This window comes from Neopelma chrysocephalum, unplaced genomic scaffold (assembly GCF_003984885.1).
Source record: "Neopelma chrysocephalum unplaced genomic scaffold, ASM398488v2 Primary Assembly neopelma1_42b, whole genome shotgun sequence".
In the NCBI taxonomy this organism is placed as follows: domain Eukaryota; kingdom Metazoa; phylum Chordata; class Aves; order Passeriformes; family Pipridae; genus Neopelma; species Neopelma chrysocephalum.
In genome coordinates this window covers 6,598,640-6,622,198 of record NW_020897701.1, presented here as the reverse complement: position 1 = coordinate 6,622,198, position 23,559 = coordinate 6,598,640, and the positions used below count along the sequence as shown (strand labels likewise).

At 36.7% G+C, this 23,559-nt stretch overlaps 1 protein-coding gene across 6 annotated transcripts in view; it reads right to left on the bottom strand.

Moving 5' to 3' along the window:
* The window catches only part of TBCK (TBC1 domain containing kinase), a 98,290-nt gene that overhangs the window by 1,383 nt on the left and 73,348 nt on the right, over positions 1–23,559 (bottom strand). For all 6 annotated transcript variants that reach the window (XM_027677086.1, XM_027677084.1, XM_027677088.1 and 3 more), the window contains 2 exons: positions 15,885–16,060; positions 10,942–11,101 (listed from right to left, as the gene is read on the bottom strand). In XM_027677086.1, coding sequence (XP_027532887.1) covers positions 10,942–11,101; positions 15,885–16,060 — 336 coding nt within the window. The remainder of the gene's footprint in view (positions 1–10,941; positions 11,102–15,884; positions 16,061–23,559) is intronic.

Below are 23,559 nucleotides of genomic sequence, written 5' to 3'. Positions count from 1 at the left end.
ATTACACGTCAAACTTGCCTTCTAGATACTGACTATAATGCATTAAAAAGTCACCAAAATAGATTAATCAGTGAGAAATTATTAGTTTTACTTTATTTGCAAAAGCTGTGAGAGACAGCCCTGCCCTTCCAGTCTTTGAGATTGCTCCTTTTTACTTGGTTGGCAAACTAGTATCATCTGTAAAATCACTGAGTGCTTCCAAATGGGCTATGTAAACATTTGTAATTCCATTTTTGACTCTTTAAAATCATTTGTGATGCTATTTGAGAACCTATTTGCAAGTGGGATGTCCAAATAACTAACTTTGCATGAACAACTAAATTACCAACTCAAGAACAGCTGTAGGCACCCCAATTAAATTTAGTATATGGAATTTCTTTTTTTGTTTACATTCCTCCTAATTACCTGTTACAGTGTAACATATATTGAGGCAGAACAAGATGTACTACATGACTACCTAATCCAGTACAAGTCCTGAAATAATCTCTTTAACAAGTAAGAGTTCATAATAACAAAGTTTTAACCTTTCCTAGCCAAAACTTTTGCTTCACATTGAAAATATTTTATATATGCAAGGAAGTTATTTCTGTCCACTTATATGTCTATCGTAGCTACTGCATTCCTTTCTCTGTGTTTAGGATGCATTTAACCAGGGAGAGAGCAAGTGTAACCACTGAGGACTTATTGGGGCAGAGTAATAGGTCACAGTAGACATTTTGGCTGTTTGTTTCAGGTACTTGCCTAAGGAAGACCAAAAGGATCAATCTGTCATCTCTTCTCCATTAGTTTGGATCACTCAGTATTGAATTCAAAGAAACAAATGAAAAAAATCCCCACAATCAAACAATCAAAGCTAAGTAGTAGTAAAGTTAAACCATGCATGGATGCCAATTTTCATGGGCAAAGTAAATGCCATACTTTTAGAGAGGTTCTTGGCTGCACAGGTGGTGTAATATACACAGAGATATCACTTGGAGAGTGCAAATACTTCTTGCTATAATCACAGTCCAAAGATGTGGTGTACAGTAAAACAGAGACAAAGATAATTCTCTTTGTCAAAAATAGCACTCAGCTGTGCATACCATGAACTACAAAAATAGTTTATATTCCCAGTGAAATACTATCAGACATCTTTACTTCATGTGTACATATCTATCACCTCACAGCGCTCTCCACCTGTGACTAATGGATAGTGCTCTGTCTTGGACACCAAGAGCTGGCAGAAATGAAAAATGGCAACAAGCATTCCAGCTGAAAGGAAGCAGCATGTTATTTCCTGAGTACAATGTTCCACATGTCAACAGAGAGGTTCCACTCTGACTACTGATAATTGTAAACTGCTGATAATAAACTGTAAACTCTGCTCCAAATGTTGGGATGCCCTATTCATAACATAACTACCATTCAATGGAGTCTTAGAAGAAAATATGCAAACAAGTGCTTTGTACTTAGGGTTTGAGCATTAAGGCCTGTGTCCCACTGTATTTTAGAACTGCTTTAGTAACAAGGTATGGAAATAAATTTTCTTCACTGCATATGACAAGAGGTTACTTTTAAACCTTATGGTGTGGAATTTCTTGCTTCTTTCAGGGCCTCTGAGAAGCAAGCACTGCAAAATCTGGGGTTGATATACCACAAGACGAACTGCCTTTTTATTTTTTTTTTAAGTTGTTATAGAACTGTTTGCTGTTGTCTACCTGGTTTCAGTGAGAAAGGCTGCAAATATAGTTAGGAATATTGCATCTGAACATCTAGTCAGGGAAAATCCACTGAGCAGGAAATGTACTGCTATTAGCATCTCACTGCTGTGGGAATTAGCTGCAAGTTGGGCGCCTGGAGGCATACACATTGACATAAGTTGAGAATTGCCATCACACTCCAAATATCAGCCTCCAAGAGCTTTGCACATACATTTGTCCATGCACTGCAAAGAAGAGTCTGGGTTTAACTCACACAGTAATAGGATTTGATCCAATTAAAGACATTCCTAGTTTTACCTTCTGCCCTCCCACATTGTGTCACTGAAAGTAGAAGTAGTAACTTTTGGCAATGAGTAAATTTGGAAGTAGACTCTTACTACCATTGTAGTCTTCCTTATTAAAGCTTTGACTTTTTATAGTTTGTTCCTCAGTACATGTTTGTGCCTTCCTCTCCCAGACAGAGGAGCCCGTCTGCCACAGACCAGCACAGGAACTTGTTCCCCATGTTTCTGAAATGTTCCAACACCACCTGGTATCCTTCCATGCCAAAATATACTCTATGAAGCTAGTATTTTCAAAACACATGGAAATGTTATTTCTGGCGTGTGCACTGATGGAGGGACATGAGAGGAAGGACTATTTGAAATAGCTGCATACATTGCTTCCCTAATTTGACCTTAATTTATGTCAAATATCAGCAGTTTGAATCCAAGGAATGAAGAAAAATAAAAAAAAATTGTTTCCTAAAAATTTGGAAAAAAAATAAATCAGTGATCCAAAAGAGCAAAATTTCATGCGTCAAAAAAAGCCCAAAGTCCTCTTCTGAATGAATGCCACAGATTTTCTACAGCAGAAACTACTATCTTGGACTGCATGTGTGGGCTCTATCTCTTTACGAACGCTGTCATAAAGTGTCAACTAGAAGTTTACTAACAGGCACCCAGATATGTAATTTGTAGTCTGCTAAATAACCTAATTTACAGAGTTGCTGTTAAGACAGAAGATAACATGGTGAAGAGATAAGCAAATGGGTTACATCATCCTTAGTGACCTGTAAACCACCTACATTTTAAAGAGAGATTTACTGAAACATAAAAGTAGTGCACAATTAAATTCACAATTAAATTTCCATTATACAGAAACATATTTCTATAAATAGAAATAAGCTGTCATTTATAAGACAATTACGCTTTCTTAAATTTATCAAATGTTTGTGTTGACGTAACTTTTGGGATATATCAGCTTCCCCATACCACCAATGGATCACATTCCTCTCTAATACTTCTGTTTTCATTTAGACAACAATACTACATGGGGAAATGGAGTTTTGCCTATCTAAGGTAGAGGATTAAAGGGATGCCACAAGACTTTAAACTTTTTTCTTTCTGCCTGAGGTGGCCTTTCCTCAAAATGAACTTCCCAAACTCAGTTACCATGTTTTCACTGGCGGCATCTAGAGTTTAAATTGAATTTTCTCTTGCTACTTTCACAGCAAATACTATATATTAAAGGATGAATATGTGAGTAACTTGTTTAATGACTACTATGTGATGTCTTTGGTGAAGACTAAGGAAACACTACTCCTGTATAAAGTAATGCATCAATCAATTCCACATAAAACACCCTTCTTGGTGAGCATAACTGAGCCAGAAAATTGTAATTTGCATTTGAAAGCAGTCGGTTAAGACTCTTCATGCAGATACAAGAAGTCAGGCTTTCAAAGACACAAAAGATCACAGCAAATTATATCAAAATTTGGGCAAATATTAAACATTTTACCCTGCATTGGTGATGCTCTCAATACAAACAGCATAACAGGACTGCTCCTTTAAGTACCATCAAGAACCTTAATAATCTGCACACTGGCACATTTATCAAAATGTTTCTTCTACCCTGTTCCAAGCAGTAAAATAACAGCTTTCAAGTGTGCTGAATGCATTATGCCAGGCATGTCACATTTTTACACTGTCTACAGCAGAGAGTCTAATAACACAACAGCTTGAGCAGCCCCGTTCCCAGCACCCTTCAGGCTAGCCATGAGGGTTGCTATGTACACATTATTCACTTTCACAGACATTCTTGTGACAGGCTGTAATTAAAGGGCACGCTGGGAGGGAAGGAGGAGTAACATACTGCACCAGAATACCAAAAAGGACTGCTGTGACTAATGTTACAAGGGCATCCTCTGAAAGAGTCAGAAGAAGAAGAGATACTTGAGAAGTTAGAGGAGAAATATCAACCAAATTCTGTAGTATTCATCCATTGCCACAAGGTTATTTACAGTTTTTCACTTGGAAACTCATGCTACACAAACCCCTCTGGGATTGCAGTCTATTTGCTTTGTGATTTCAGTCAAGAGTTCACCTTCACTTCTCTGAAAGAACAGCCCCATCAAAGTGATCAGTCTAGAGCTTTTTAAACAGCACTCTCCATATGCCACAAAGCAGACCCAGCACACAAGATTATTTTTAATCAGCTACTTCTGATATTAAAAGGTTCCAGATAAATGAAGTGACACTTTAATACTATGGCAAAGATAGGAACCTAAAGCCTCCCATATCAACAAAACAATGCCTAGTTATTGGTTATAGTATTACCATAAACTCGAAGTAAAAAACCCACAGAAAGGACAACTTGATGCAAACACATACTATAGTGGGGGTGGGGGGAAAGGAGCATAGAACCTCCTGCTCTAACAAGATCAAGGGAAAATTCTTTAATGTAGACTGGCCAAAGGAGAACGCTTCCCATTCCACCAGTACAAAAACACAGCAGTAACTCAGAGGACTTACAGGCAAAGATTTGAAAATAAGCCTACACAAACTGATATTTAATAGCCGGTTTCAGATTAAGTTTTACTGAGAATGAAAGTGAGAGTAAACACTCAAATTTCTTCAAGTAATAAATTTTAAACACCTGCACTTTAAATTTTTCACCTAGAAATTACAGAAAACATTAAAAAATACCCAGGTGGAAGTAAGCACTTGAAAATTAAAACTCAATTGCAGAGATTTTGTAGAGATTTTGTAACGCAGCTAATTTATACTGACCAACATATATGCAGTGCACACAACACAGTTGAATGGATTGTACAATAAAAATGCAGAAAGTAAACTATTTTATTTTTGACTTGACAGAAAATAAAAAAGTTAGTGAACAGAAAAATGTAATTTCAAAAAGATGCGTAACAGCTGGTTTGAATATAAAAGAAAAAAAGTATGAGTCTTTCTGAAAGATTCAGCCTCCTCCCCCCAAGTCTAAAGATTGCCATAGAACTTGAAAATTGTTCAAAGAAATACCTGAAAGGCATTTCTTTGTGATCTGCAATACTTTTTTCTAACACTACCCAAACTGCAAGTTTTGTCAGTTTCTTCTTAAACTCTAGCACAAAAGTCTTTGGGCCTCCCATGAAATGGATGCAATCCCTCCCGAAGCAATCAGTCAGTCTGTCTGTCCTTTTGAAAAGCTGATTCAGATACAGTTTAGAGAAAAGTAGAACAACATTGCTCCAGACAAGCAGTATGGATACTGGAATTGCCAAATTCACCAAGAGCATTCTAGCTGGCATATCCTTATGCAAGTTTCCTAGACCTATAACACACGTTTGTATGGCATTGCCATCTCTCTTTCAGTTATCACCATTTGAGACTCCTTGAATTAGAATACCAGGAAATATAAACCACTGTTTTAAGAGCTGGCAAACAGCCCCAGAAAGTGATAATTCGAGGTTATTATGTAGTAGTCCTGAGTGATATGTATACAACCTAATTCATCCAAGCTCAAGCAAGGACAAGAGCACTCTTCCAGAGGTGCAGTCCACAAAGACAGCATGACCACAGCCAAGACAGATGTTTGGAGGAACTCTGGAGCCTGATGGCACCACTCCAAGATTCAGGTTCACCACTCTCCCATCTTTCCCGTCCTTAGAGATTTCCCAGATGATTGAGAAGAGCTGAGATCCTGCCTGCCAGCATCTCTCAGACATATTTTGATAAGTAAAATAGAGGACTCCATGATTCCTCGCAAACCTCTATGCAGTAAGGCACACAGGCCAAAAAGCACCTACATCAAATGAAGAACTAAATGAAGAACTAAAATTTCCAATGACTGTTACCACTGGTCTCAGTAAACAATAAAAAAGAGAACCTATTTTGAGTTTTAGAATTAGCCTGCTTTCCTTGTCACCTACTTTGGAGGAGAAAAAGGAACACTCAAGTTCTATTCCTGAACCTCATTCTTTCATTTTTCCCCTTTTCTCTCCCATACCTATCTGGAAAAGGGGAATATTTAGGTCATTGCTGGTATATCTGAGGCATCCAATGCAAACTAACCAAAGCCACAGTGAGGGGCACAATTACAACAGCATAACACAACTCCTGGCTGGCAGCCCAAGTGTCTTTCTTGGGCTGTGTGAAGAGCATGTACTGGCAACAGCAGCTGGCCTGCTTTCTGTCAAAGAAGGGAAACATGCATACATTATGCATGTTACAATAATAAAAAGGGCTAAATTTACAGAATAAAATAATGAAGACTTAACCATGTATTGGGTAGGGTTACAACCAGCAGGATAGTTGCTGACTAGCAAATCTATTCAAACTTTTCAAAATACAAGCTTTATCCCTTCCTCTTTAAAGGCAACAAAGAGGTACCTGATGATTCCAGAAAGCTGTGAGTCTGAATGCAGATGGGAGGATGGGGCCTTAACAAAACAAACACGAAAAAGAGCCATTCTGGTAATCATAAGGAGCCCCTCCATCCCTGCGAAGAGAAAGTATCTTCAGTTTTCATTCCAATTGTTCAATCACTTTTCTTCAGAGACTATTTGCAAGAAAACATAGAATCTAAAATATGCATAGTGGAAACACGTCAAGAAGTTTATTGTCTAATTTCTATTTACTTTCACTTTAGAAGTTTCATTAGGCCCTTTCAACTAAATACGTCTGTCTTTAGAAGGCAAAAATGCACCCATCCTTTAGTATTCTATGCAACACCTAATCTTCAGATCACCCTATGAAGTTTCATAGGCATCCATTTGTAGTTTTAAGATAGGCTTATAACAGGAAACAGCTTCAGCATGCAAGGACTTGCTTCTCTGGCAAGGGCTTTTTAAAAGCTCTGAGGAAGATGACAACAAAATCACACAAATTTAGTGGTAACCTGACACTTTAACATATGTGTCTCAGTCTTCATATAAGAAATGCATTTTTGATAGTGTGCTGAGAGAAAATGTGACTTTCATATAGAAAAAAATATTTTTTTTTCATGCCAGGAATATGTTATACAAGAAGAATCTTAAACTTGACCCTCTCCTTCTTGCCTTGAAAAGGGTCAGAAAGATCTCATGAAAACTCAGGATTTCTTGCCTTTGCTTTGGAGATAATTTGTGCAATGAGAATGACTACTTTGTTTCAGTAATTTGTAGCAATTGTCTAGACAATATACTTATAGCAGCATAACTTATCTAGATAAAAAATAATCAGTGTAGCAATTAGAAGTTACAATTGAAAATTTATTTCCCAGCTATAAAGACACATTTTTTAAGCTTTGACTCACAGCTTATCTAACTATCTTTTTCCAAGGCAAAAAAAATAAATGAGATTTTAGGCAGATTATTAGGCAGATTAAAGTGTCCTATATATTTTATTCTGTTATAGCATTTAACAGACAATAATACACATACATTAAACCACCAGGGAAACACATGAAACAACCACATTACACAAGTAGAAGTGTGTCACTGTCAAAATTGAGCTGCTGGAGAATGATTTAGTATCAATAAGGTATTCCTCCTATTCTAAATTCAGTCAAAATTGCAGTTATACAGACAGAAGTTTGAAATGGAAACAGATAATGGCTTAGCACCTCAAAGTTGCCGGAAGGAGAGAAGATGAAGTAATGTCACCCTTCCAAAAAAAGACCCAAACCTATCTCTGTCCTACATATGCATAACTATAATCCACCTTTTTACTTGCTGTATCTCTGACTTTGAAAGTGAAAAAAATCAGATGTTATTTGTCATACACTGAAAACAGAAGCTACAGTTGAGCACTCATTGCCTATTTAACTATTACATTCCCAACTGTAATGATCCCTTGCCCATAATGGAATTGACAACGTACTTATCTATCTATGGATGTGAGAAATGGCAATTTAATTCACGTAAGAGATTCTGCCACTTAACACATTTAAAAGTTAAATTTCAAAATAGAATCTGGTTGATGAACTCCAGCATAATGCCTTTTATGTGGAGGTTTCCTGCTGTTTTCAGAGACAAAAAATATCTGCTCTATTAACAAGTGCCCAGAAACTCCTAGGAGAAGAAAGACTGGCACAAAGTGAGAACCAGCCTAAAGGACGGAATATTCTCCAGAGAAGTGCAAACTAAGCACCACCAAACTATATCTCTTTTACAGTACCTTTATGCTGCTAATGGCACATTCAGTAAGGCTCTTATACATCAGCCAATCTATTAATTTAACTTCTAGTGTTAGTAAATGAAATGGCTTTACATGCAGGATTACCCTGTTTTAATTCCCTCCTAAGGAAGTGTTCAACTAGAACTAGAGCTGTCAGAGCCAGAGCCAGTATGTGACAGTGCTGGCTTCCTTTGCCTCCTGCTGGAACAGTGCTGTGGTGAAGTTTTCAGTTTTCCCTCTCACCTCAGATTCTAGACAGCATTTGCTTTCCAATTTAAATGTTTTATCATCTGGCTCCAAATCAAATACAAAAGACAGAAACAGAAATGAAGTGCAAAAAGGTTTTTTTTACCGGTCTGCTCAGTATACTCAAGTTTGCTTTTTAAATTATTTTTAAGTGATGCCAAGTAAGCTACTAATATGAAGCGCAATTGAAAGATTCAACTTTCTAATTACAAACAGCCCCTTAAAGAAATAAATAAATCAATCAGTGTTTTTTCACTCTTACCCCTACCTCTCAGGCCTACATAAATTTAAACCAAATGTATAAGTGACAATCTCCATATTTTTAGTGGTGTATCTTTCAGTGAACACTTCTGAAAAAATCCCCTTTATGATGCAGGGTTTTATTTGTGGCTCAATGCATTTCATCTGGAAATACCTGACTCTGTTTAGAAAAAGTACATTTTAAGTTGAGCGTCTTATAACATGGACAAAAGTTGTTTTTGTTTCCATGCATTCACTTTTAAAATTTTTCCTGTGATTGTTTGACTTAGTAAAAGTTAAAAAGTAATAACTAATGTCTTGTCAAGCCTCAAGCTACATAGTTTTGGCATGAATAGTGGTAGACAGTTCTATGCAACCATGCAGAGTAAAACTGAAACTGGCCTTAAAAATTATCCATGAAAAAAAGAAGTTTCATCAACACAGTCAAATTGAGGCTAGTTTTACATGTACTTTGGGAGTGTGACAGAAGTGGTGAGTCCCCACCAGTATTTAGGCTTAAGTATTTAATTAGTTTGCGGGCAAACCGGTCAATCCAGTATTTTGTTGCTATTTAAAGCTCTACGCTCTTTAGTTAGGCTTTCAAGAACTCTAAAAGCAAATCAAGAGACAAAGCAGCACTTCTCCTTTATGAAAAGCTATAATGTTGACAATTCTGGGTCAATATTGTCTCAGTTACAGAAAATCTGGGTTTAGAGGATAAGACAGTACCTCTCACATGACTGAAGTATTTGCACTTATTAAGCAAGTTTTGTTTAGCTGCACAGCAAAGGAAACATTTGATTTTCATTTAATGAAACATTTAACAAAATACCTAAGTTTGCATCAGAAGTGTCACTCATAGAAGAAAATGGTATCTTCGTGGCTATGGTGGAACTGACAGCCTGCACTGTAAGGCCTCTGTCCTTTCCGTACTCGGAAATTTGTTACAGGTAGTTTCTTCAATCTGTTTTAGTTCCTCCAGAACTTGCAGAAAATGAGTTGGTAGTATGTGGAATACATCCCATAAAGGCACTCCTTAGTGAACGCCAAAGCACTTCCTTTTTCCTGTTCCTATTCCTCAGGAGGTTAGTGAATGGATAGGTTCTTGCTGAGATTAACTAAGATCTTTGGTGATTTAAAATGTAATTGTTCAAAGCAGTTGCATAATCCACCATCAAACATGTAAAGCATCATTTAAATAATCTCCATTTTGCTCTTAGCATTTTATGCATTTTGCATTTGTCCCTTTGAGGGAGGGATTTATGCATTCAGCATTTCGTGAGGAATTGTTATTATTCAAGTTAACTCATTTCACGTTGAAATATTTATCATGAACTTACGCAGATCTCACACACAAACCCAGATACTCACTAACTGAAACTATTTCAGATATGCCGCACAGTCTCTTTTATGCCATCTCTGCTACTATTTAAAAAACCTGATACATATCACAAGTTAATTTTCTAAATGATAAAATCCAGGTTAATGAAAAGAATTTCTCACATTACAACTTCCTATATGAATAAAAAACACCACTATGTGTCACGCCGATGCTTCTGCTGTTCCTGATATGAAGATCTTTTAATGATCCACAGCTCTTCTTGCCATATCGGTTACAGGTCATGTCCTTTGAGCAAATAGGCTTAAGAAACTGGTGATCTAAAGGTGTACCCTACTTAAGACAGTGTCTTAAAAAAGAGAAATACTTACATACTTCTTATTCTGGTGGTTCTCAACACCATCAAATATTTAATTATAGAAAAGAATAGGCAAGTCTGAATATTCTAAAGGCACTGACAATAGAAATATCATAGAGAAGTTACCAGTAAGAACCATTCTCCTCTTCACTGAGCATAACTGCATGAACAAATGATTCTAAAAAACTTAGCAATACATTGTTTCTTACTAGTAGCAATATGAATTATATCTTATTTCCTTTGCACTTCATAAGGTATCTGTCCCCATCCAACTTACCTTGTATGTGCTTCCTAACACCACAGAAAGTAAATGCAAGTCACTTTTGAAAACCAGGTCTTACTGATGCACATTAGAAGTGCTGATGTCACTTCTCTAACATGCCAAAAATAGAGATTTTAAAGCTGAAGAGGGTAATATTAAATAATTTAATTTCAAAACATGAACCTTCTCAGATGTTGACCACTTGAAATGTCTGTCTAGAAGCAGAAATGAACCAGAAAAACATTACCCCAAATCCTATCATCATGCCCAGAATTACTAATCTAAATTTTCCAGATTCTAGCATTTATTTACTACTGTCTGTACCCATGCCACTAATGTATCTCTAAGTACAAAAATACATGTTATTGCAAAATACTTACAGCAGCTGCGTTCTTCACTGCATTTCCTACAATCACCACGACTCTTCCTTTAAAGCTCTGGAGCGTTGCAGTTGCTGGGCACTGGACAAGATCCCCTTCTGCAGTGAATGCTGATGCAAATGGGACATTGATGCTTCCGGAAATATGGCCACGGTTAAAGCTAAGAAGGATCAGTTAAGGAGATCTGAAAGGCAGAGAAATCTGTGGTATGTGCACAGCTGTAGGATGAACCTGCTCTTCATCCTGGCTGTCACGATACAACAATGTTGGTCTTTTGTGATAATATATTTTGACAAACCATATTTGCTATTTACTCATATGGAGGAAAAAACTTCTGACACCACATGACACAGCACTACAGAAAATGATCTGCTAAATGAAACACTTGGTGCTAAAGAACCAATATCCACAGTATATGTAATTTTGTGGATTTTACTTCTAATCAGCTCTAGTCTGATAATAAGAGCCAAATACCAATAAGCAGCTGGAGCACCTCTTCTAGAGGAATTTTATGCAAATGGAATGAAGTACTTACAATAAGAACTAAAGCTAAACAGGAATTATTGAGAAACGTCCTCAAAACTCCTGTCAACCCTCCCAAGGCCTCTACAATTTTGATCCAAATTGAAATTCCAATGTACATGCCCTCAGATTCCTAGACAATGAGCACCATGTATATTATCTGCAGTCCCACTAACAGCAATATTGAAAAGCAAACAACTCTGAGACATAGTTAGCTGTCCTTCACTTTCAGAGGATGAACATTCAATGAAATTTTATAAGCAAATATTGAATGTGAAAATCTCTTATATAAAAATTAAGTTGGATCGCTACTACCTAGCTTTTTATGAATTTGAGAATGTACCATGACCTTGAAAAAACTCTGAATTACTTTCCTAGACTGTACACACATGCCTGGAACACTTCCCTTTCCTATCTATAAGCAAGAACAGCTTTGAAAAGATGAAAAACAACAAAGTTCTCCAAAAATATACACAATGTCAAATCTCTAGATTAGTCACTATTACTGTACTTGCAGAAAGCTAGTTAAATTTATAATTAAATCTCAGAATCTATTAAATAAAGAAGCTGCCTTAAATGGAGGCAAGATTTAATTGATTTAGCTTAATATTAGCATTAATTTCTTGTGATTTATGTAACAGTTTCAGTTTTATGATCATCATTGTTATATGGCTATTTAAAAACATTTGAAAGAACAAAAGATGATCACATATCATTCATTAATGTTGTCAGTTTATTTCTATTTTGAATGGGAAAATTATATCCCTCCTTCACTCACCTGTGCCAACCCCATTTATAACCACATAACTCTCACTGCTACTGACCAGGTTCTGAAATGATCATCATTTAGACAGAAAATGGCTTTGGTCAAATTTAATTGGTTACACTTACACCACTGAGTGTACTTAACTGCTCAGAGAACCTTGACCTAATATTTTTAAGAAGTCCTAATTACTAAGACAGTTAATAAAAAGGCCAAGATTTTGTGCTACAGACTGAGAGACCATAAGTATGCAGGTATAACTTTCAAAACATGAATGGAAGGCTGCCAATACATCTGCTAACATGCTAAATGAAATAAGCCTTAGATGAATTGCTAGCCCACTGAAACAGTGCTTTGTGTATAAACCTTGTCATTAGAAAGTCTTCTGTTACAAAGCTGTTTATTGGGAAACAGGGCTAGTAGCTCATGGCCTTGCAACATGCAATTCATTACAAAAAAATTCCTTAGCTTTCAAAAGCATCCTATTATGAAATATGAAGCATGTTTGATACTTGTTGGAAGTCCTCTTATCCTTTTTTCAAATCACTCAGAGAACAAAGTGAGAGTGAGGTTTAGCATGACAGGCATAGATGATGAAAAAACCTAAAAACAAACATAAGAAATGATCATATTTTTGAATCATCTCACAGTGGTCTATTACATTTTAAAACACATGCCACAGTAACATACAGACTGCCTGATCCTATTGTACAGTTTGTTGAAATTTTGTGACAAACACAAAGACTGTTTCCTTACTGTGAGAATGAACAGGACACTGAACACAGTATTCCTATGGTTTCCCACACATATTCATAACTGCTGACAGTTTAATAGCTTTCTACATATCATATATTTTCTTCTGCAGCGGACATACACACCAATTAACTCAAGGGTAATTCTACTACCTACCAGGCTGCCTTTTTAATAATGACATTTCCTACCTCCTAATACCAGATGGGTATTAGGATTTCAGTCCACCCATTATTTAAAGGACAGGACATTTTAGTCTACCATAAACCTCAACCAGACTGAAACAGCAGCAGCAGTCATTACAGTGCACTATTCAAGCCAAAGGAGACTTCCACTCTACAGGGTGGCTCCTCAAGAAACAGAAATAGAAAATCTGATTAAGATTTCATAACATGAAAGACAGCCTTATAAAAACACTTAATTCATAGAACTCAAACGATTTTGAAATAATTGAAATTTTGAATCTACTCTGCTAGAGTAGAATAGGATTAGTACAACAGTAGAGCCTATTATCAAGCTATTAGAAAAGCTAGAGAAACATTTAAGCAAACACCTTGCCTTTCATCCTGATTGCACAATAATTACTGGATTTATAAATAAATCCATTACTGTATACAGATAATAACCTTTCGGTGCAATGATTGTAGTATAGGCATTTAATATTACTTGCTTTCCCTCTGCTTTCTCCTTGGTCATTTCTAGGGAGTAGCTTAAATAATTAATAACACAATGCTGAATGTAGAAATAGAAACAGAATTTAACTCTGTAGTATCAAAACTTTCTAAGTCATAACAATAACCTTTCATAGTTTTTACTTCCAGAGACTTCTCTTTTAAACTGGAGTCTAAAAAGTAATTTCTTCATCAAGAGAGAATACCTCTCAGAAAACAGCCTATGTTTTTACTGTTCTCTGAAAAAAGAGGACCACATTTTCAACAATCTTGATCCAGGAGTAAAGAAAACACCGGAGTCCAGAAAATAAAGAGTCAAACTACTCAGACATATGAATGTCTACTTTCTGTTCTGTCTGCACAGCAGATCACATTACAGGTGCAAGTCTGGCATACAATGAAAGTATAATCTCTTGAAAGTAACAATTTTAATTTAGAATGTTACAAAATTCCATTTACTATGTAAATAATAAACTTAACTCTACACAGTAAAAAGTATGTTTACTTTTTTATCTTCACCATACCTTGTCATAAATATTGGTAAATATTTAATAGAAAAAAATGTTAGTGGCAGTGCTTTTCTGCATATACAATTATTTTTAAAGTGGTATTTTAACAAACTAGATGAAAAAATTAGGTTTAAACATTATTTAAATTTTTTACTACATATTTTAGCCCAAATACTGTCATTGATCTATCATTCACTTCATTGTCTAGAAATTACACTCTTCTAATACACATACGATATGTTAGTAGCATTTGTTAGACACCGGCAGATCTTCTCTCTTGGTAAAGATGTTGGGAACCTGTTGAATGTCTATCACTGGAGACCTTCAAGAATAAGCCAGACACTGGCAAAAGGAATGATCTTTTCTCAAAGCGAAAGGGGGACTAAAACTCATAGAATCATAGAACAGTTGAGGTTAGAAAAAACCTCTAAGATCACCAAGTCCAACTGTTAACCCAGCACCATCATGTTCACCATTAAACCATGTCTCCAAGTGCCACATCCACACTTTTTTGAACAGTTTCAGAGATGGTAATTCCCTGGGCAGCCCGTTCCAATGTTTAACCACCCTTTCTGTGAAGAAATTTTTCCTAATGTCCAATCTAAACCTTTCTGGTGCAATTTGAGGCCATTTCCTCTTGTCCTGTCATTTGTTACCTGGGAGAAGAGACCAACCCCCAGCTCTCTACAACTTCCTCTCAGATAGTTCCAGAGAGCAATAAGGTCCCCACTTGAGCCTCCTTTTCTCCAGGCTAAACAACTCTGAATCTTTTGTTATTTTTCTGTTGGGTATTGTTTGCTCATTAAGAATTATATCTTGCAACACAGCAAGCTAAGAGCAGATTGCAAAAAAAAACCCCATCTGCATCACTTTTGCTATTATGAAATTAACAATGCTTTAAAAAAATTACACAAACTGATAACAAGTATATCCCCAAATACTCTCTATAATGTTAAAAGTTACCTCTAATAATGTCTTGTCATTGTTCCCACTTTTAGATGGATGTTGACCAAAATGTATGCATCTGGAAAAGCACACCTTTAAGAACTGCCCCTTCCCAAACGCAAACAAACCCAGCCCTGTAACTACAGTACTTCAAAAAAAACACCCCAAAACCCCAAAACACTCCACATGCAAAGAACTATGTATTTGAAAAGGAACAAATGAGTAAGGTGTAGACAGGGTAGTGACCCTGATAAAAATATAGCTCCAAGATACCTTTAAGACTTTTCTGATTATCAGCTACTGGAGAAGTAAGTTAGGGCAGCTGTATGGCTGCATTACCTAACAGTAGCATGAAGACACTCAATAGGAATCAATTTTCCACTGAGGAATTGACAAAGCACATGATCTATCAAATCTTCTTTATCTCCCTTCCACTTAACTGGAAAGCCTCATGCCCTTCCAAAATATTGTTCATATTAAATGGGGAAGATCTGTTGACAATACCTGTTATGAAGAAAAATGTAGCATTAAAGCACTCATGCTATTGGTACAAAGTGATTTCACTAAACTCACAGCTTAAAATGGGAAGGCAAAAGTACATTTGTCCTCTTCTCTGCAAACCAGGCCTCCCTCCAAATCCCCCTGCCTTCAGTTCTTCCACTCTACCTACACCACATCCCTTTCCGTTATTTACCATTCTAACATCTCGCTGTCTGCAGACAATGAAGAAGTAATTGATACAAGCATGATTTGTCAAGACTGGCACTCAGATCTGAAGGATACTCTTCGCTGTTACGAATGTCCACCACCAGCAGCTTTGGCTTGCTAGGCTTTGTTTTCTTTATAGGTGTTTTGGAATGACTAGGTCCTGTCAACTCACACAAATCAATCAGATCTTCTGCTGAAATTCGTGGTGACACCTCTGCCTTCAAGTCATCCAACTTGATGGAATCCCTAGACTTTAGAAGAAAAAAAATATATTAGAGGTCAAAGAATTGGAGACATGGTGTTATTTGAAACTTCTTTGATAACCTCAAAGTGTAATAACTTAGTTAAACAGAAACACATATTTTCCTTATAACTCTGAACTAGTCAAACTATCCATATAGAAAAGGTCCAGAGCAGTGCCAAACGCCTATCTGACAACTATAGCACTGTTTTCTGTTGACGTTGTTAAAAAGAAAACAGTTCGACAATTTGCGCAAGTTATTTCAGTTTGAGATTTATTAATGAATTATTCACTGTCACAACACCCATAAGAACATTTCTCAGCATCAGAAAGTAAGTAAATTGGCTAGAAAACTCTCTCTGAAAAGAGAAGCTGAAAGGTCTCATGCTTGGAGCAGAAAAGATGGGTGGCAATTGGCAACTTGGCATAGAAGCAGAGATGTCTCTGTAAGACGCAGAGCTATCTAAACACCAGTTATTTCTGCAGCTCAAAGACTAGGCACAAATCAGGACACCAGAAATATAAGAAGTAGTCCTGTTTTATAATCCAGAAAATTTGTCCTTAGTTTTGTGGGACAGGGAAATTTATATATATAAATTTTTATTTATATAAAAAATATATTTTGGGGGATGGGACAGATGACACAACACACACACGTTGTAGTGCTCAAGCAACTAGCATGATAATACTTGAAATTATTTTTCATAAGAGAATCTCCACTGTGAATTAACTCAGAGATATTCCTAAGTGCTAGTATTTCTACACTCTATATTCTTAAAGAGTATCACAATTTTCTGCTTCTAAAAAATATTCCATTTCTGTTATGTTGTTTCAGATTGCAGTGATCATACCAATACAAGACACTGTTTGCTTATAGCCTATGAAAAAAATTCAAGAGAACAGGAGTAACACTGAAGAAAATGGAGGCACTACTAATTAGTATTAGTCAAATTGACTGCTGTTAGCTCTAGTTTTTGTTTTGGTTTCTAAACATACTAGTTTCTCATTGAACCTGAGGACTATTCCAAATTTAGAGAATATGCTAGACAGAACAGAGAGACCATACACATTTTTCTGAGTTATGTCTCAGAAAAGACTTCCTAGACAGTCCAGCAGTTAAGAAATACTTCTCCTGTAAAGCAGGTTATCAAAAAGCACTCAAAATTACAAAAAAACCCCAAAACCCAGTAATTATACTTCAGGGAATATATTAGGTCACCAAACTGCCTTTTCCATTATACATGATAGTAGTCAAAACAAAAGAACTTACAAATTGCTAGTGTTAACACATAATTTCCTCACAAGTTCAGAATAAAAGAGGTCAAGATGCTTTATAATGAGAAAAACACATGGTTTCTGGATAATGTATTATTCGTTTCAACAGAATAGTCAATACTTAAGGGAGACCCGTTTCCATAAAAATAACAGTGTAACAGATGGCACGCCCAACTCCCAGTTGCTGTCTAGAGCCACCTCCCAGCCGAATAGCTGCATTTTCCCAAGAGTCGTCCAAGGAAATGAACCAAAGGAGAGAAGGAAGAAAAAAAGTTCAAACTCTTCTCACAAACTTCAGACTTGCCAAACAAATCCAGCAGTCCATATCTAGGGGATTCACACAGACACGTTTGCAAGATCCAGGAAAGGTAGCAATGTAGAAAGAGTACCAATTACGTAAATACGCACTTGGCTGAGACAGCTTCATGTGCCCGATGACTAAAACTGGCAGACATCACTACATCCTCCTCAGGCAACAGCTTCTCCCTCAGGAGAGTGATTGTGGAGCAACACCAAGGACAGAAGGGAAGCAAGGCTGCTGCAAAGAGTTCAATCCTTAAAGCAGGGTCACATGATTACAGGTAAAAACAAACACTCAGGTAGCAAAGTCAGGCATTATAAATGTGGTCTATGCCAGTGAAGCTGGCTGAGATGACCTGAATTAAGTCTTCAGGAGAAACATTTACATTATGACAGTCTCTAATTACACAACCACTTCCTACTTTTATTTACACAATTCTTCTCTAATGGAGTAGATGGGATGAATGCCTCAGGAATGAATGAAACTTAAAGGTGAAAGCATGAAGTCTACAGCAAAAAGCAAACCAGCCAAAATTCACCTAAGCCAATATAAAAACATTTTCTCCTTATCTAACAGTATAAAGCCATGAAAAGTGCTCTACAGGTACACACTATCTGTCCTGCTAATAGATTTTAATAACCAGGACAAACATTTTTTTCCTTTAACTGGGTTGAAAATAAGGAGAAACACATTCAACTATAAATTTTTACAACCCTCTTTGCTTTGACCTAGATTTGCATAAATGGCATATTTAGTGACACCACATCTCTATTAGGCTTTGAACAAAGCTGAAGCTCCTCAACAGACTTTCTGGAAATAGAATTGCTGACTCAATTCTTTCTCTAACAACTGTTTTATCTGACTAATTTATTTCCTTCAAATTGCAAAGTAAAATACGTGCACACACTTATAAGATAATCTTTCCTAATTACATTTAAAACATTGACTTTATCTACTCTATCTGGTAACAACTATATTTCATGTCAGACATTTTCTCACAGGAATTTTCTAATGAACTGTCAAGACATGCTAAATGTAGCTAACATGAAGTTGTCAATCCTTCTACCCAGTCCTCACACCTTCTCTTAATACAACCATCCTGCTACAGTTTTGCACTGGACTTGAGTTCAGACACCTCTTGAGGCCATCACAGCTGCTGAGCACCCAAATCTTGTGGATTCTTCTGAACCTTTAACACCTTTCTCACTGCTTTCCACAACAGTGTTCCAGCTATTGTCTACCAACCTGGTGACTACTCTCTTTGCCTAGGCCTGGCCAAGTAAGAGGAGATGCACAAGACACAGGCTGACATTTTAGAGAGCAGGCTTCACATTTGTCCTAACTGTTGGCTTCAATTCCTGTTAGGTTTTATTATGCCATTGCAGGCACTGCTTTCCAGCTGTGAAGAACCAGAAGGAAAAGTAGGTGAAGGAAGTGAGAGGGCCCACTTTAAACCAAATCCTTTGAGTTAGGTTAGCTGCACTCAGAGAAAGTTAGTGGTACTGATAGACTCTTAGTAATTGTTTACAAATATCCAACAAATTGTGAACAGTATCCAATTGAGATTTTGATTCCAGCTAAATTAAGTTGCAGGTAGTCATATCTCAGGACAGCTGCTTACAACATCTCACTGAATTTATCATCTGCAATTTTTTGTTTTAAGTCATGAAAGGAGAGTAAGGATTAACCCATAACCCAAACCTATGGGGAGTACAAACAGGGCAAATAAAAAAAAGTAAAAAAAAATGCTTGGATAACCACTGGGAAAAGCTTTAAAAAAAAAAAAGCTAAAAAGCTCGTCACATATATATGATGCTTCTTTCTTCCTTTCAATTATCTTCCTGATGTGATCTATTTACTCTTTTCCAAGGCAGACATAGTACATAATTTCTAAAAAAACCCCCTCTTTTTCTTAAAAGAGGCAAATGCTCTCCTTTAAGGACGGTGCCAGAGAGCAGTTAAAAGTCCCCTCACACACTTGTGTAGCATGCTCCTACAGTCTTGTCAATATACTCATGGGTTTAGAGATCATGTAAGAAATTGCATACTGACAACAACTCTGAAATTGAGAACTGCTCATAGTTGCTTAAAACTTGGTGCTAATAACACCAAGGTCATGAGTTCAATCCCCTGTATGGGCCATTCACTTAAGAGTTAGACTTGATGATCCTTGGGGGTCCCTTCCAACTCAGAATATTCTGTGATTCTGTGATACAGAGATGAACTTTCTGTCATTACTTCGAAAATGTAAGAATTATCAGAATTATGCACATTTTCACACCCATAACCACACACGTCTAGATGTGCTAAGATACTGAGCTTAGTACATAAGTTGCTTTGTCTGTTTTCCTGCAAAAAAGAGAAACTTATTTTAGTATATTCTAACTTAAAGCATGAATCATGCTTTAGACTATTCAGATATAAGAAACTGTTCATTGGGGAAGACTCCTTAATCAGCAAGATGATAATAGGAAAAAGAGTACTTAAGCTGAAGTCTGGGGTCTCCTTGTCTCACAGAAGTTTCTCTGACAATACCCTAAAATCTTTACTTTCAAAGTACTTACTCTTCTCACCCCATTAATTTTCAAATAGGCCTGGGAATTGCTAAGCCATATGTATTTACTGCTCTTTAAGAAATAGGCATTAAGAATTTAATTTTTTTTAATATTATGAATTAAAGCTGCTTAACCATTCTCAATTTAGAAGTCAAGGTTCAGAGAGATTAAAGCATTCCAGAACATGAGGGTGATACAATCATAGCTCCTATCTCTTTTCCTATTAGCCTGTAATCTCTTACAGGCATTTCATCGTGGCTATTAAATGAAGATATACACTTTTTTAGAGAAAATAACCAACTATCTTTAATTCTGCTGAACCTGAACTTAACAGTTTCATCTGATAAATACAGGAGCTATAAAGCAACTTTTTATCCATGGAAAGTATAGCTTTATCTGAGTAAATGCAGGGTTTCTCCTCTTTGTCTTTGAAGTTGGCAAAACTTACTGCAGATAATTTAATATAAAAGGAACTTAAGTCTGAAAGTCGGTATAATTAAAATCTGGGGTTCAAGTAAAATATTCTATCCAAAATATCAAAGTCCTTCATAAGGAAACATGGTTCACTGAAGATGTCATTCCATATTTTTAGAACATGTTTTGCTTCTGAAATCAGTGTATGCACATATATCTAGAAATAAGACTACAAAAACATTTTAAAACAAGCTTATAAGATAATGGTCTAAGCCTCCCAACCCACCTCCCCACCATTTTAATGACTATTATTAGCAAAGGGTCATACAAAAAAGGTTTCAATGTTTCTGATGTTCAATGGTGACTGTTTATAGAGAGGAGGAGCAGCCAAACTTCCCGATTTTAGGAACTCTTTTCTAAAATTTTTCAATACTTGAGAGCCACTGTTCTCTACACAACCTCTTTAGCAAATTCATTCTTACACTTCAGATGCAGTCCTCCCTGGCCATCATATTCTGCTTCTCATGTTTCCAAGTCAAGACACTAGTGCCTACCTTCCCTATGCCCCATAATCTCCCTCTACCTCCTATTTAAGTTTGCTCCATTTCATTTTGCAAGTACATTTTGCAAGCTGTACTCTTCCACCCCTTCCACCAACTGGACTCCCCCACAAAGCTCCCTGCTCCAGAACTCACACCTTAAGAAGTGTGCAAACAGCATCTTCCAGACAACTGTCAATCATAAACATCCTCCAAATGTCTTCACACAACATTGTAGGCAGTCTACAAAAACATAAGTGAGCTCTCTTGCCAAAGCAGCTCATTATTAAGGAAACCTCTTTCATTCTCCCTGGAATAACATAATTGAGTGAATAAGCTGAGTCAGCAGAGCTGAAAGACAAGTTATTCCCTGCATGCAGCTAGGCAGACATGCTGCAAAGTCTCAGTTATTGCCTCTGATATGATAAAAAAAGGTAAAAGCTTCTCACCACTGCAGGGAACCATTTTAAAATACAAAGCTGAGCCATAATCCAGTAATGCCTGAAAATACAAGATGCTTTAACATGAGATAAAACTTGAAGTAAAAGCAGCAGTAAGAATGATCTTATCAGCCTTCCCTGCTTTCCATCAGTGCCTCTTTTTTCTGCTCTTCATAGCTACTCTCTCCTTGACAAGAAATTGTATTCCTTTGATTTGAGAAAAATTCTTGAAGCATCTTCAGAAAACAGTCAGAGATTCCCTTGCCCTCTTAAAAAAAAAACCCACAGGAATTTAATATCACATCTCAATGCAACCTGCAACTGTAAGAGGAATTTCTTCATAATGTGATCACACATCTCACTTTGTGTCAGAGATCCTGGATTTAGAGAATCCACCTTTTTTCAAGACCCATCTGTAGTTGCTATTTATTCAAAATTCCTGTTCTCTGAACTGGCATTAACAATGGCAGCACAGCTCTGAGACATGTTCAGTTATTTACCACTGTGAAGCCTGTCAAAACATGATGTTAAGGCTCTATCTTAACTGCTGACTATTAAGATGAGCACTGAATTCAATTGTCAAAAAGTTTGAAAATATGGTTATCCAAACAGTTACCCCGTAAGCTGTATGTGCTTTTTACATAAACCTCCTTGGACTTCTGTATCACTCTGCTCATTAGCGTGGGCCCAAGCTTTGCTGAGATATATGAAAATCATCATTTTAGCATCAACAGTAACATTTATGCCTATCAGCCTACAATGTGTTCATTCACATTTGCAGGATGGTCTTCATGACTAAGTTTTGCTGCAGGTTCAAGGCTGCAATCAGTATGGACTCTTTCAGTTATGCTGCCACACACAGTTGAAAATCAGACTTTCCACTGTTAATAATGGTAGATGAGAAAAAAATATATACATAGTTGTAACAATTTTACTGGTAGATTAAAATGATGTTGACACAATGACGCAGGCCACCGGCCAATTTGTACTAGGCTATCAACTGCAAGGAGACAGCACCGGCACCAGTCAAGAGAGCTGCATTCAGGAAAGTCTTTTCTATCCTCTTAACTGCACTTCCTAATAAAGTTAGATCATAATGACACCACATCCTGTCTCAATTGAGAAAACACACAGTACTTAGTCTGGCCTGAGAAAGGAATGTGACAGAATCCTAAATTCAAGACTAGTCTAAGACAGGCTCCTATAGAGATGCATGTAGAGAAAAGAATAGGGTAGGACAGAGGACTGAGGAGTAGAGGGAAAAAGTACCTTAGGTTGACATAATACACCCCTTCCCCATGTAATGAAAATTCACTTTTAATACATCTTCTTAATAACACTGTTACATAGCACTGTACTTTAAGACATAACTTTCACAGCAGCAGGATATGGCACGCACAGGAGTTAGTGCAAGCCAGAATTAGAGTGACTGTGAGCAGCACAAGGCAGCTATAACTGTGCATCTGACTATGTTTGTGTCAGAGATAAACCAAGGTCTTGGAGTTTATTTCTCCTCCAAAACCTGACTTTGAAAATTTCTCCCAAACTCCATTGCCTTCTAATGTTACAAGCACACACATAAAAAATGTAATACCAGGTGGACAGCTCCTCTCTGCAGTATCTAATTGTGCTTATCAGAAGCTCAATAAAACATTAAGGTTTTTAGATCTGTGCTGGTCCTAAGGCATATCTTCAGCACACTCAGTGGATTATTCTCAGTGTTATTTCTCACCTAAAGTAAATTCACATAAACGCTGAACTGCTCTTTCATTTTCCTTTCTTTTTTTTAGATGTAGGTTGCTATTTTTTTAAATAAAATATGGATTATTTAGCAAATTATGAAAAAAGGCTGTCACCAAGGAGACAACAGTTTAGTTTTGGTTGCCAAAAAAACTTAATTCCACTATAGTCCTCCCTCTCGAAGACAAACCGAGTCAGTGACAAAACGCATGAAAGCAAACAAAATAACAACTGTGTCTTCAGCC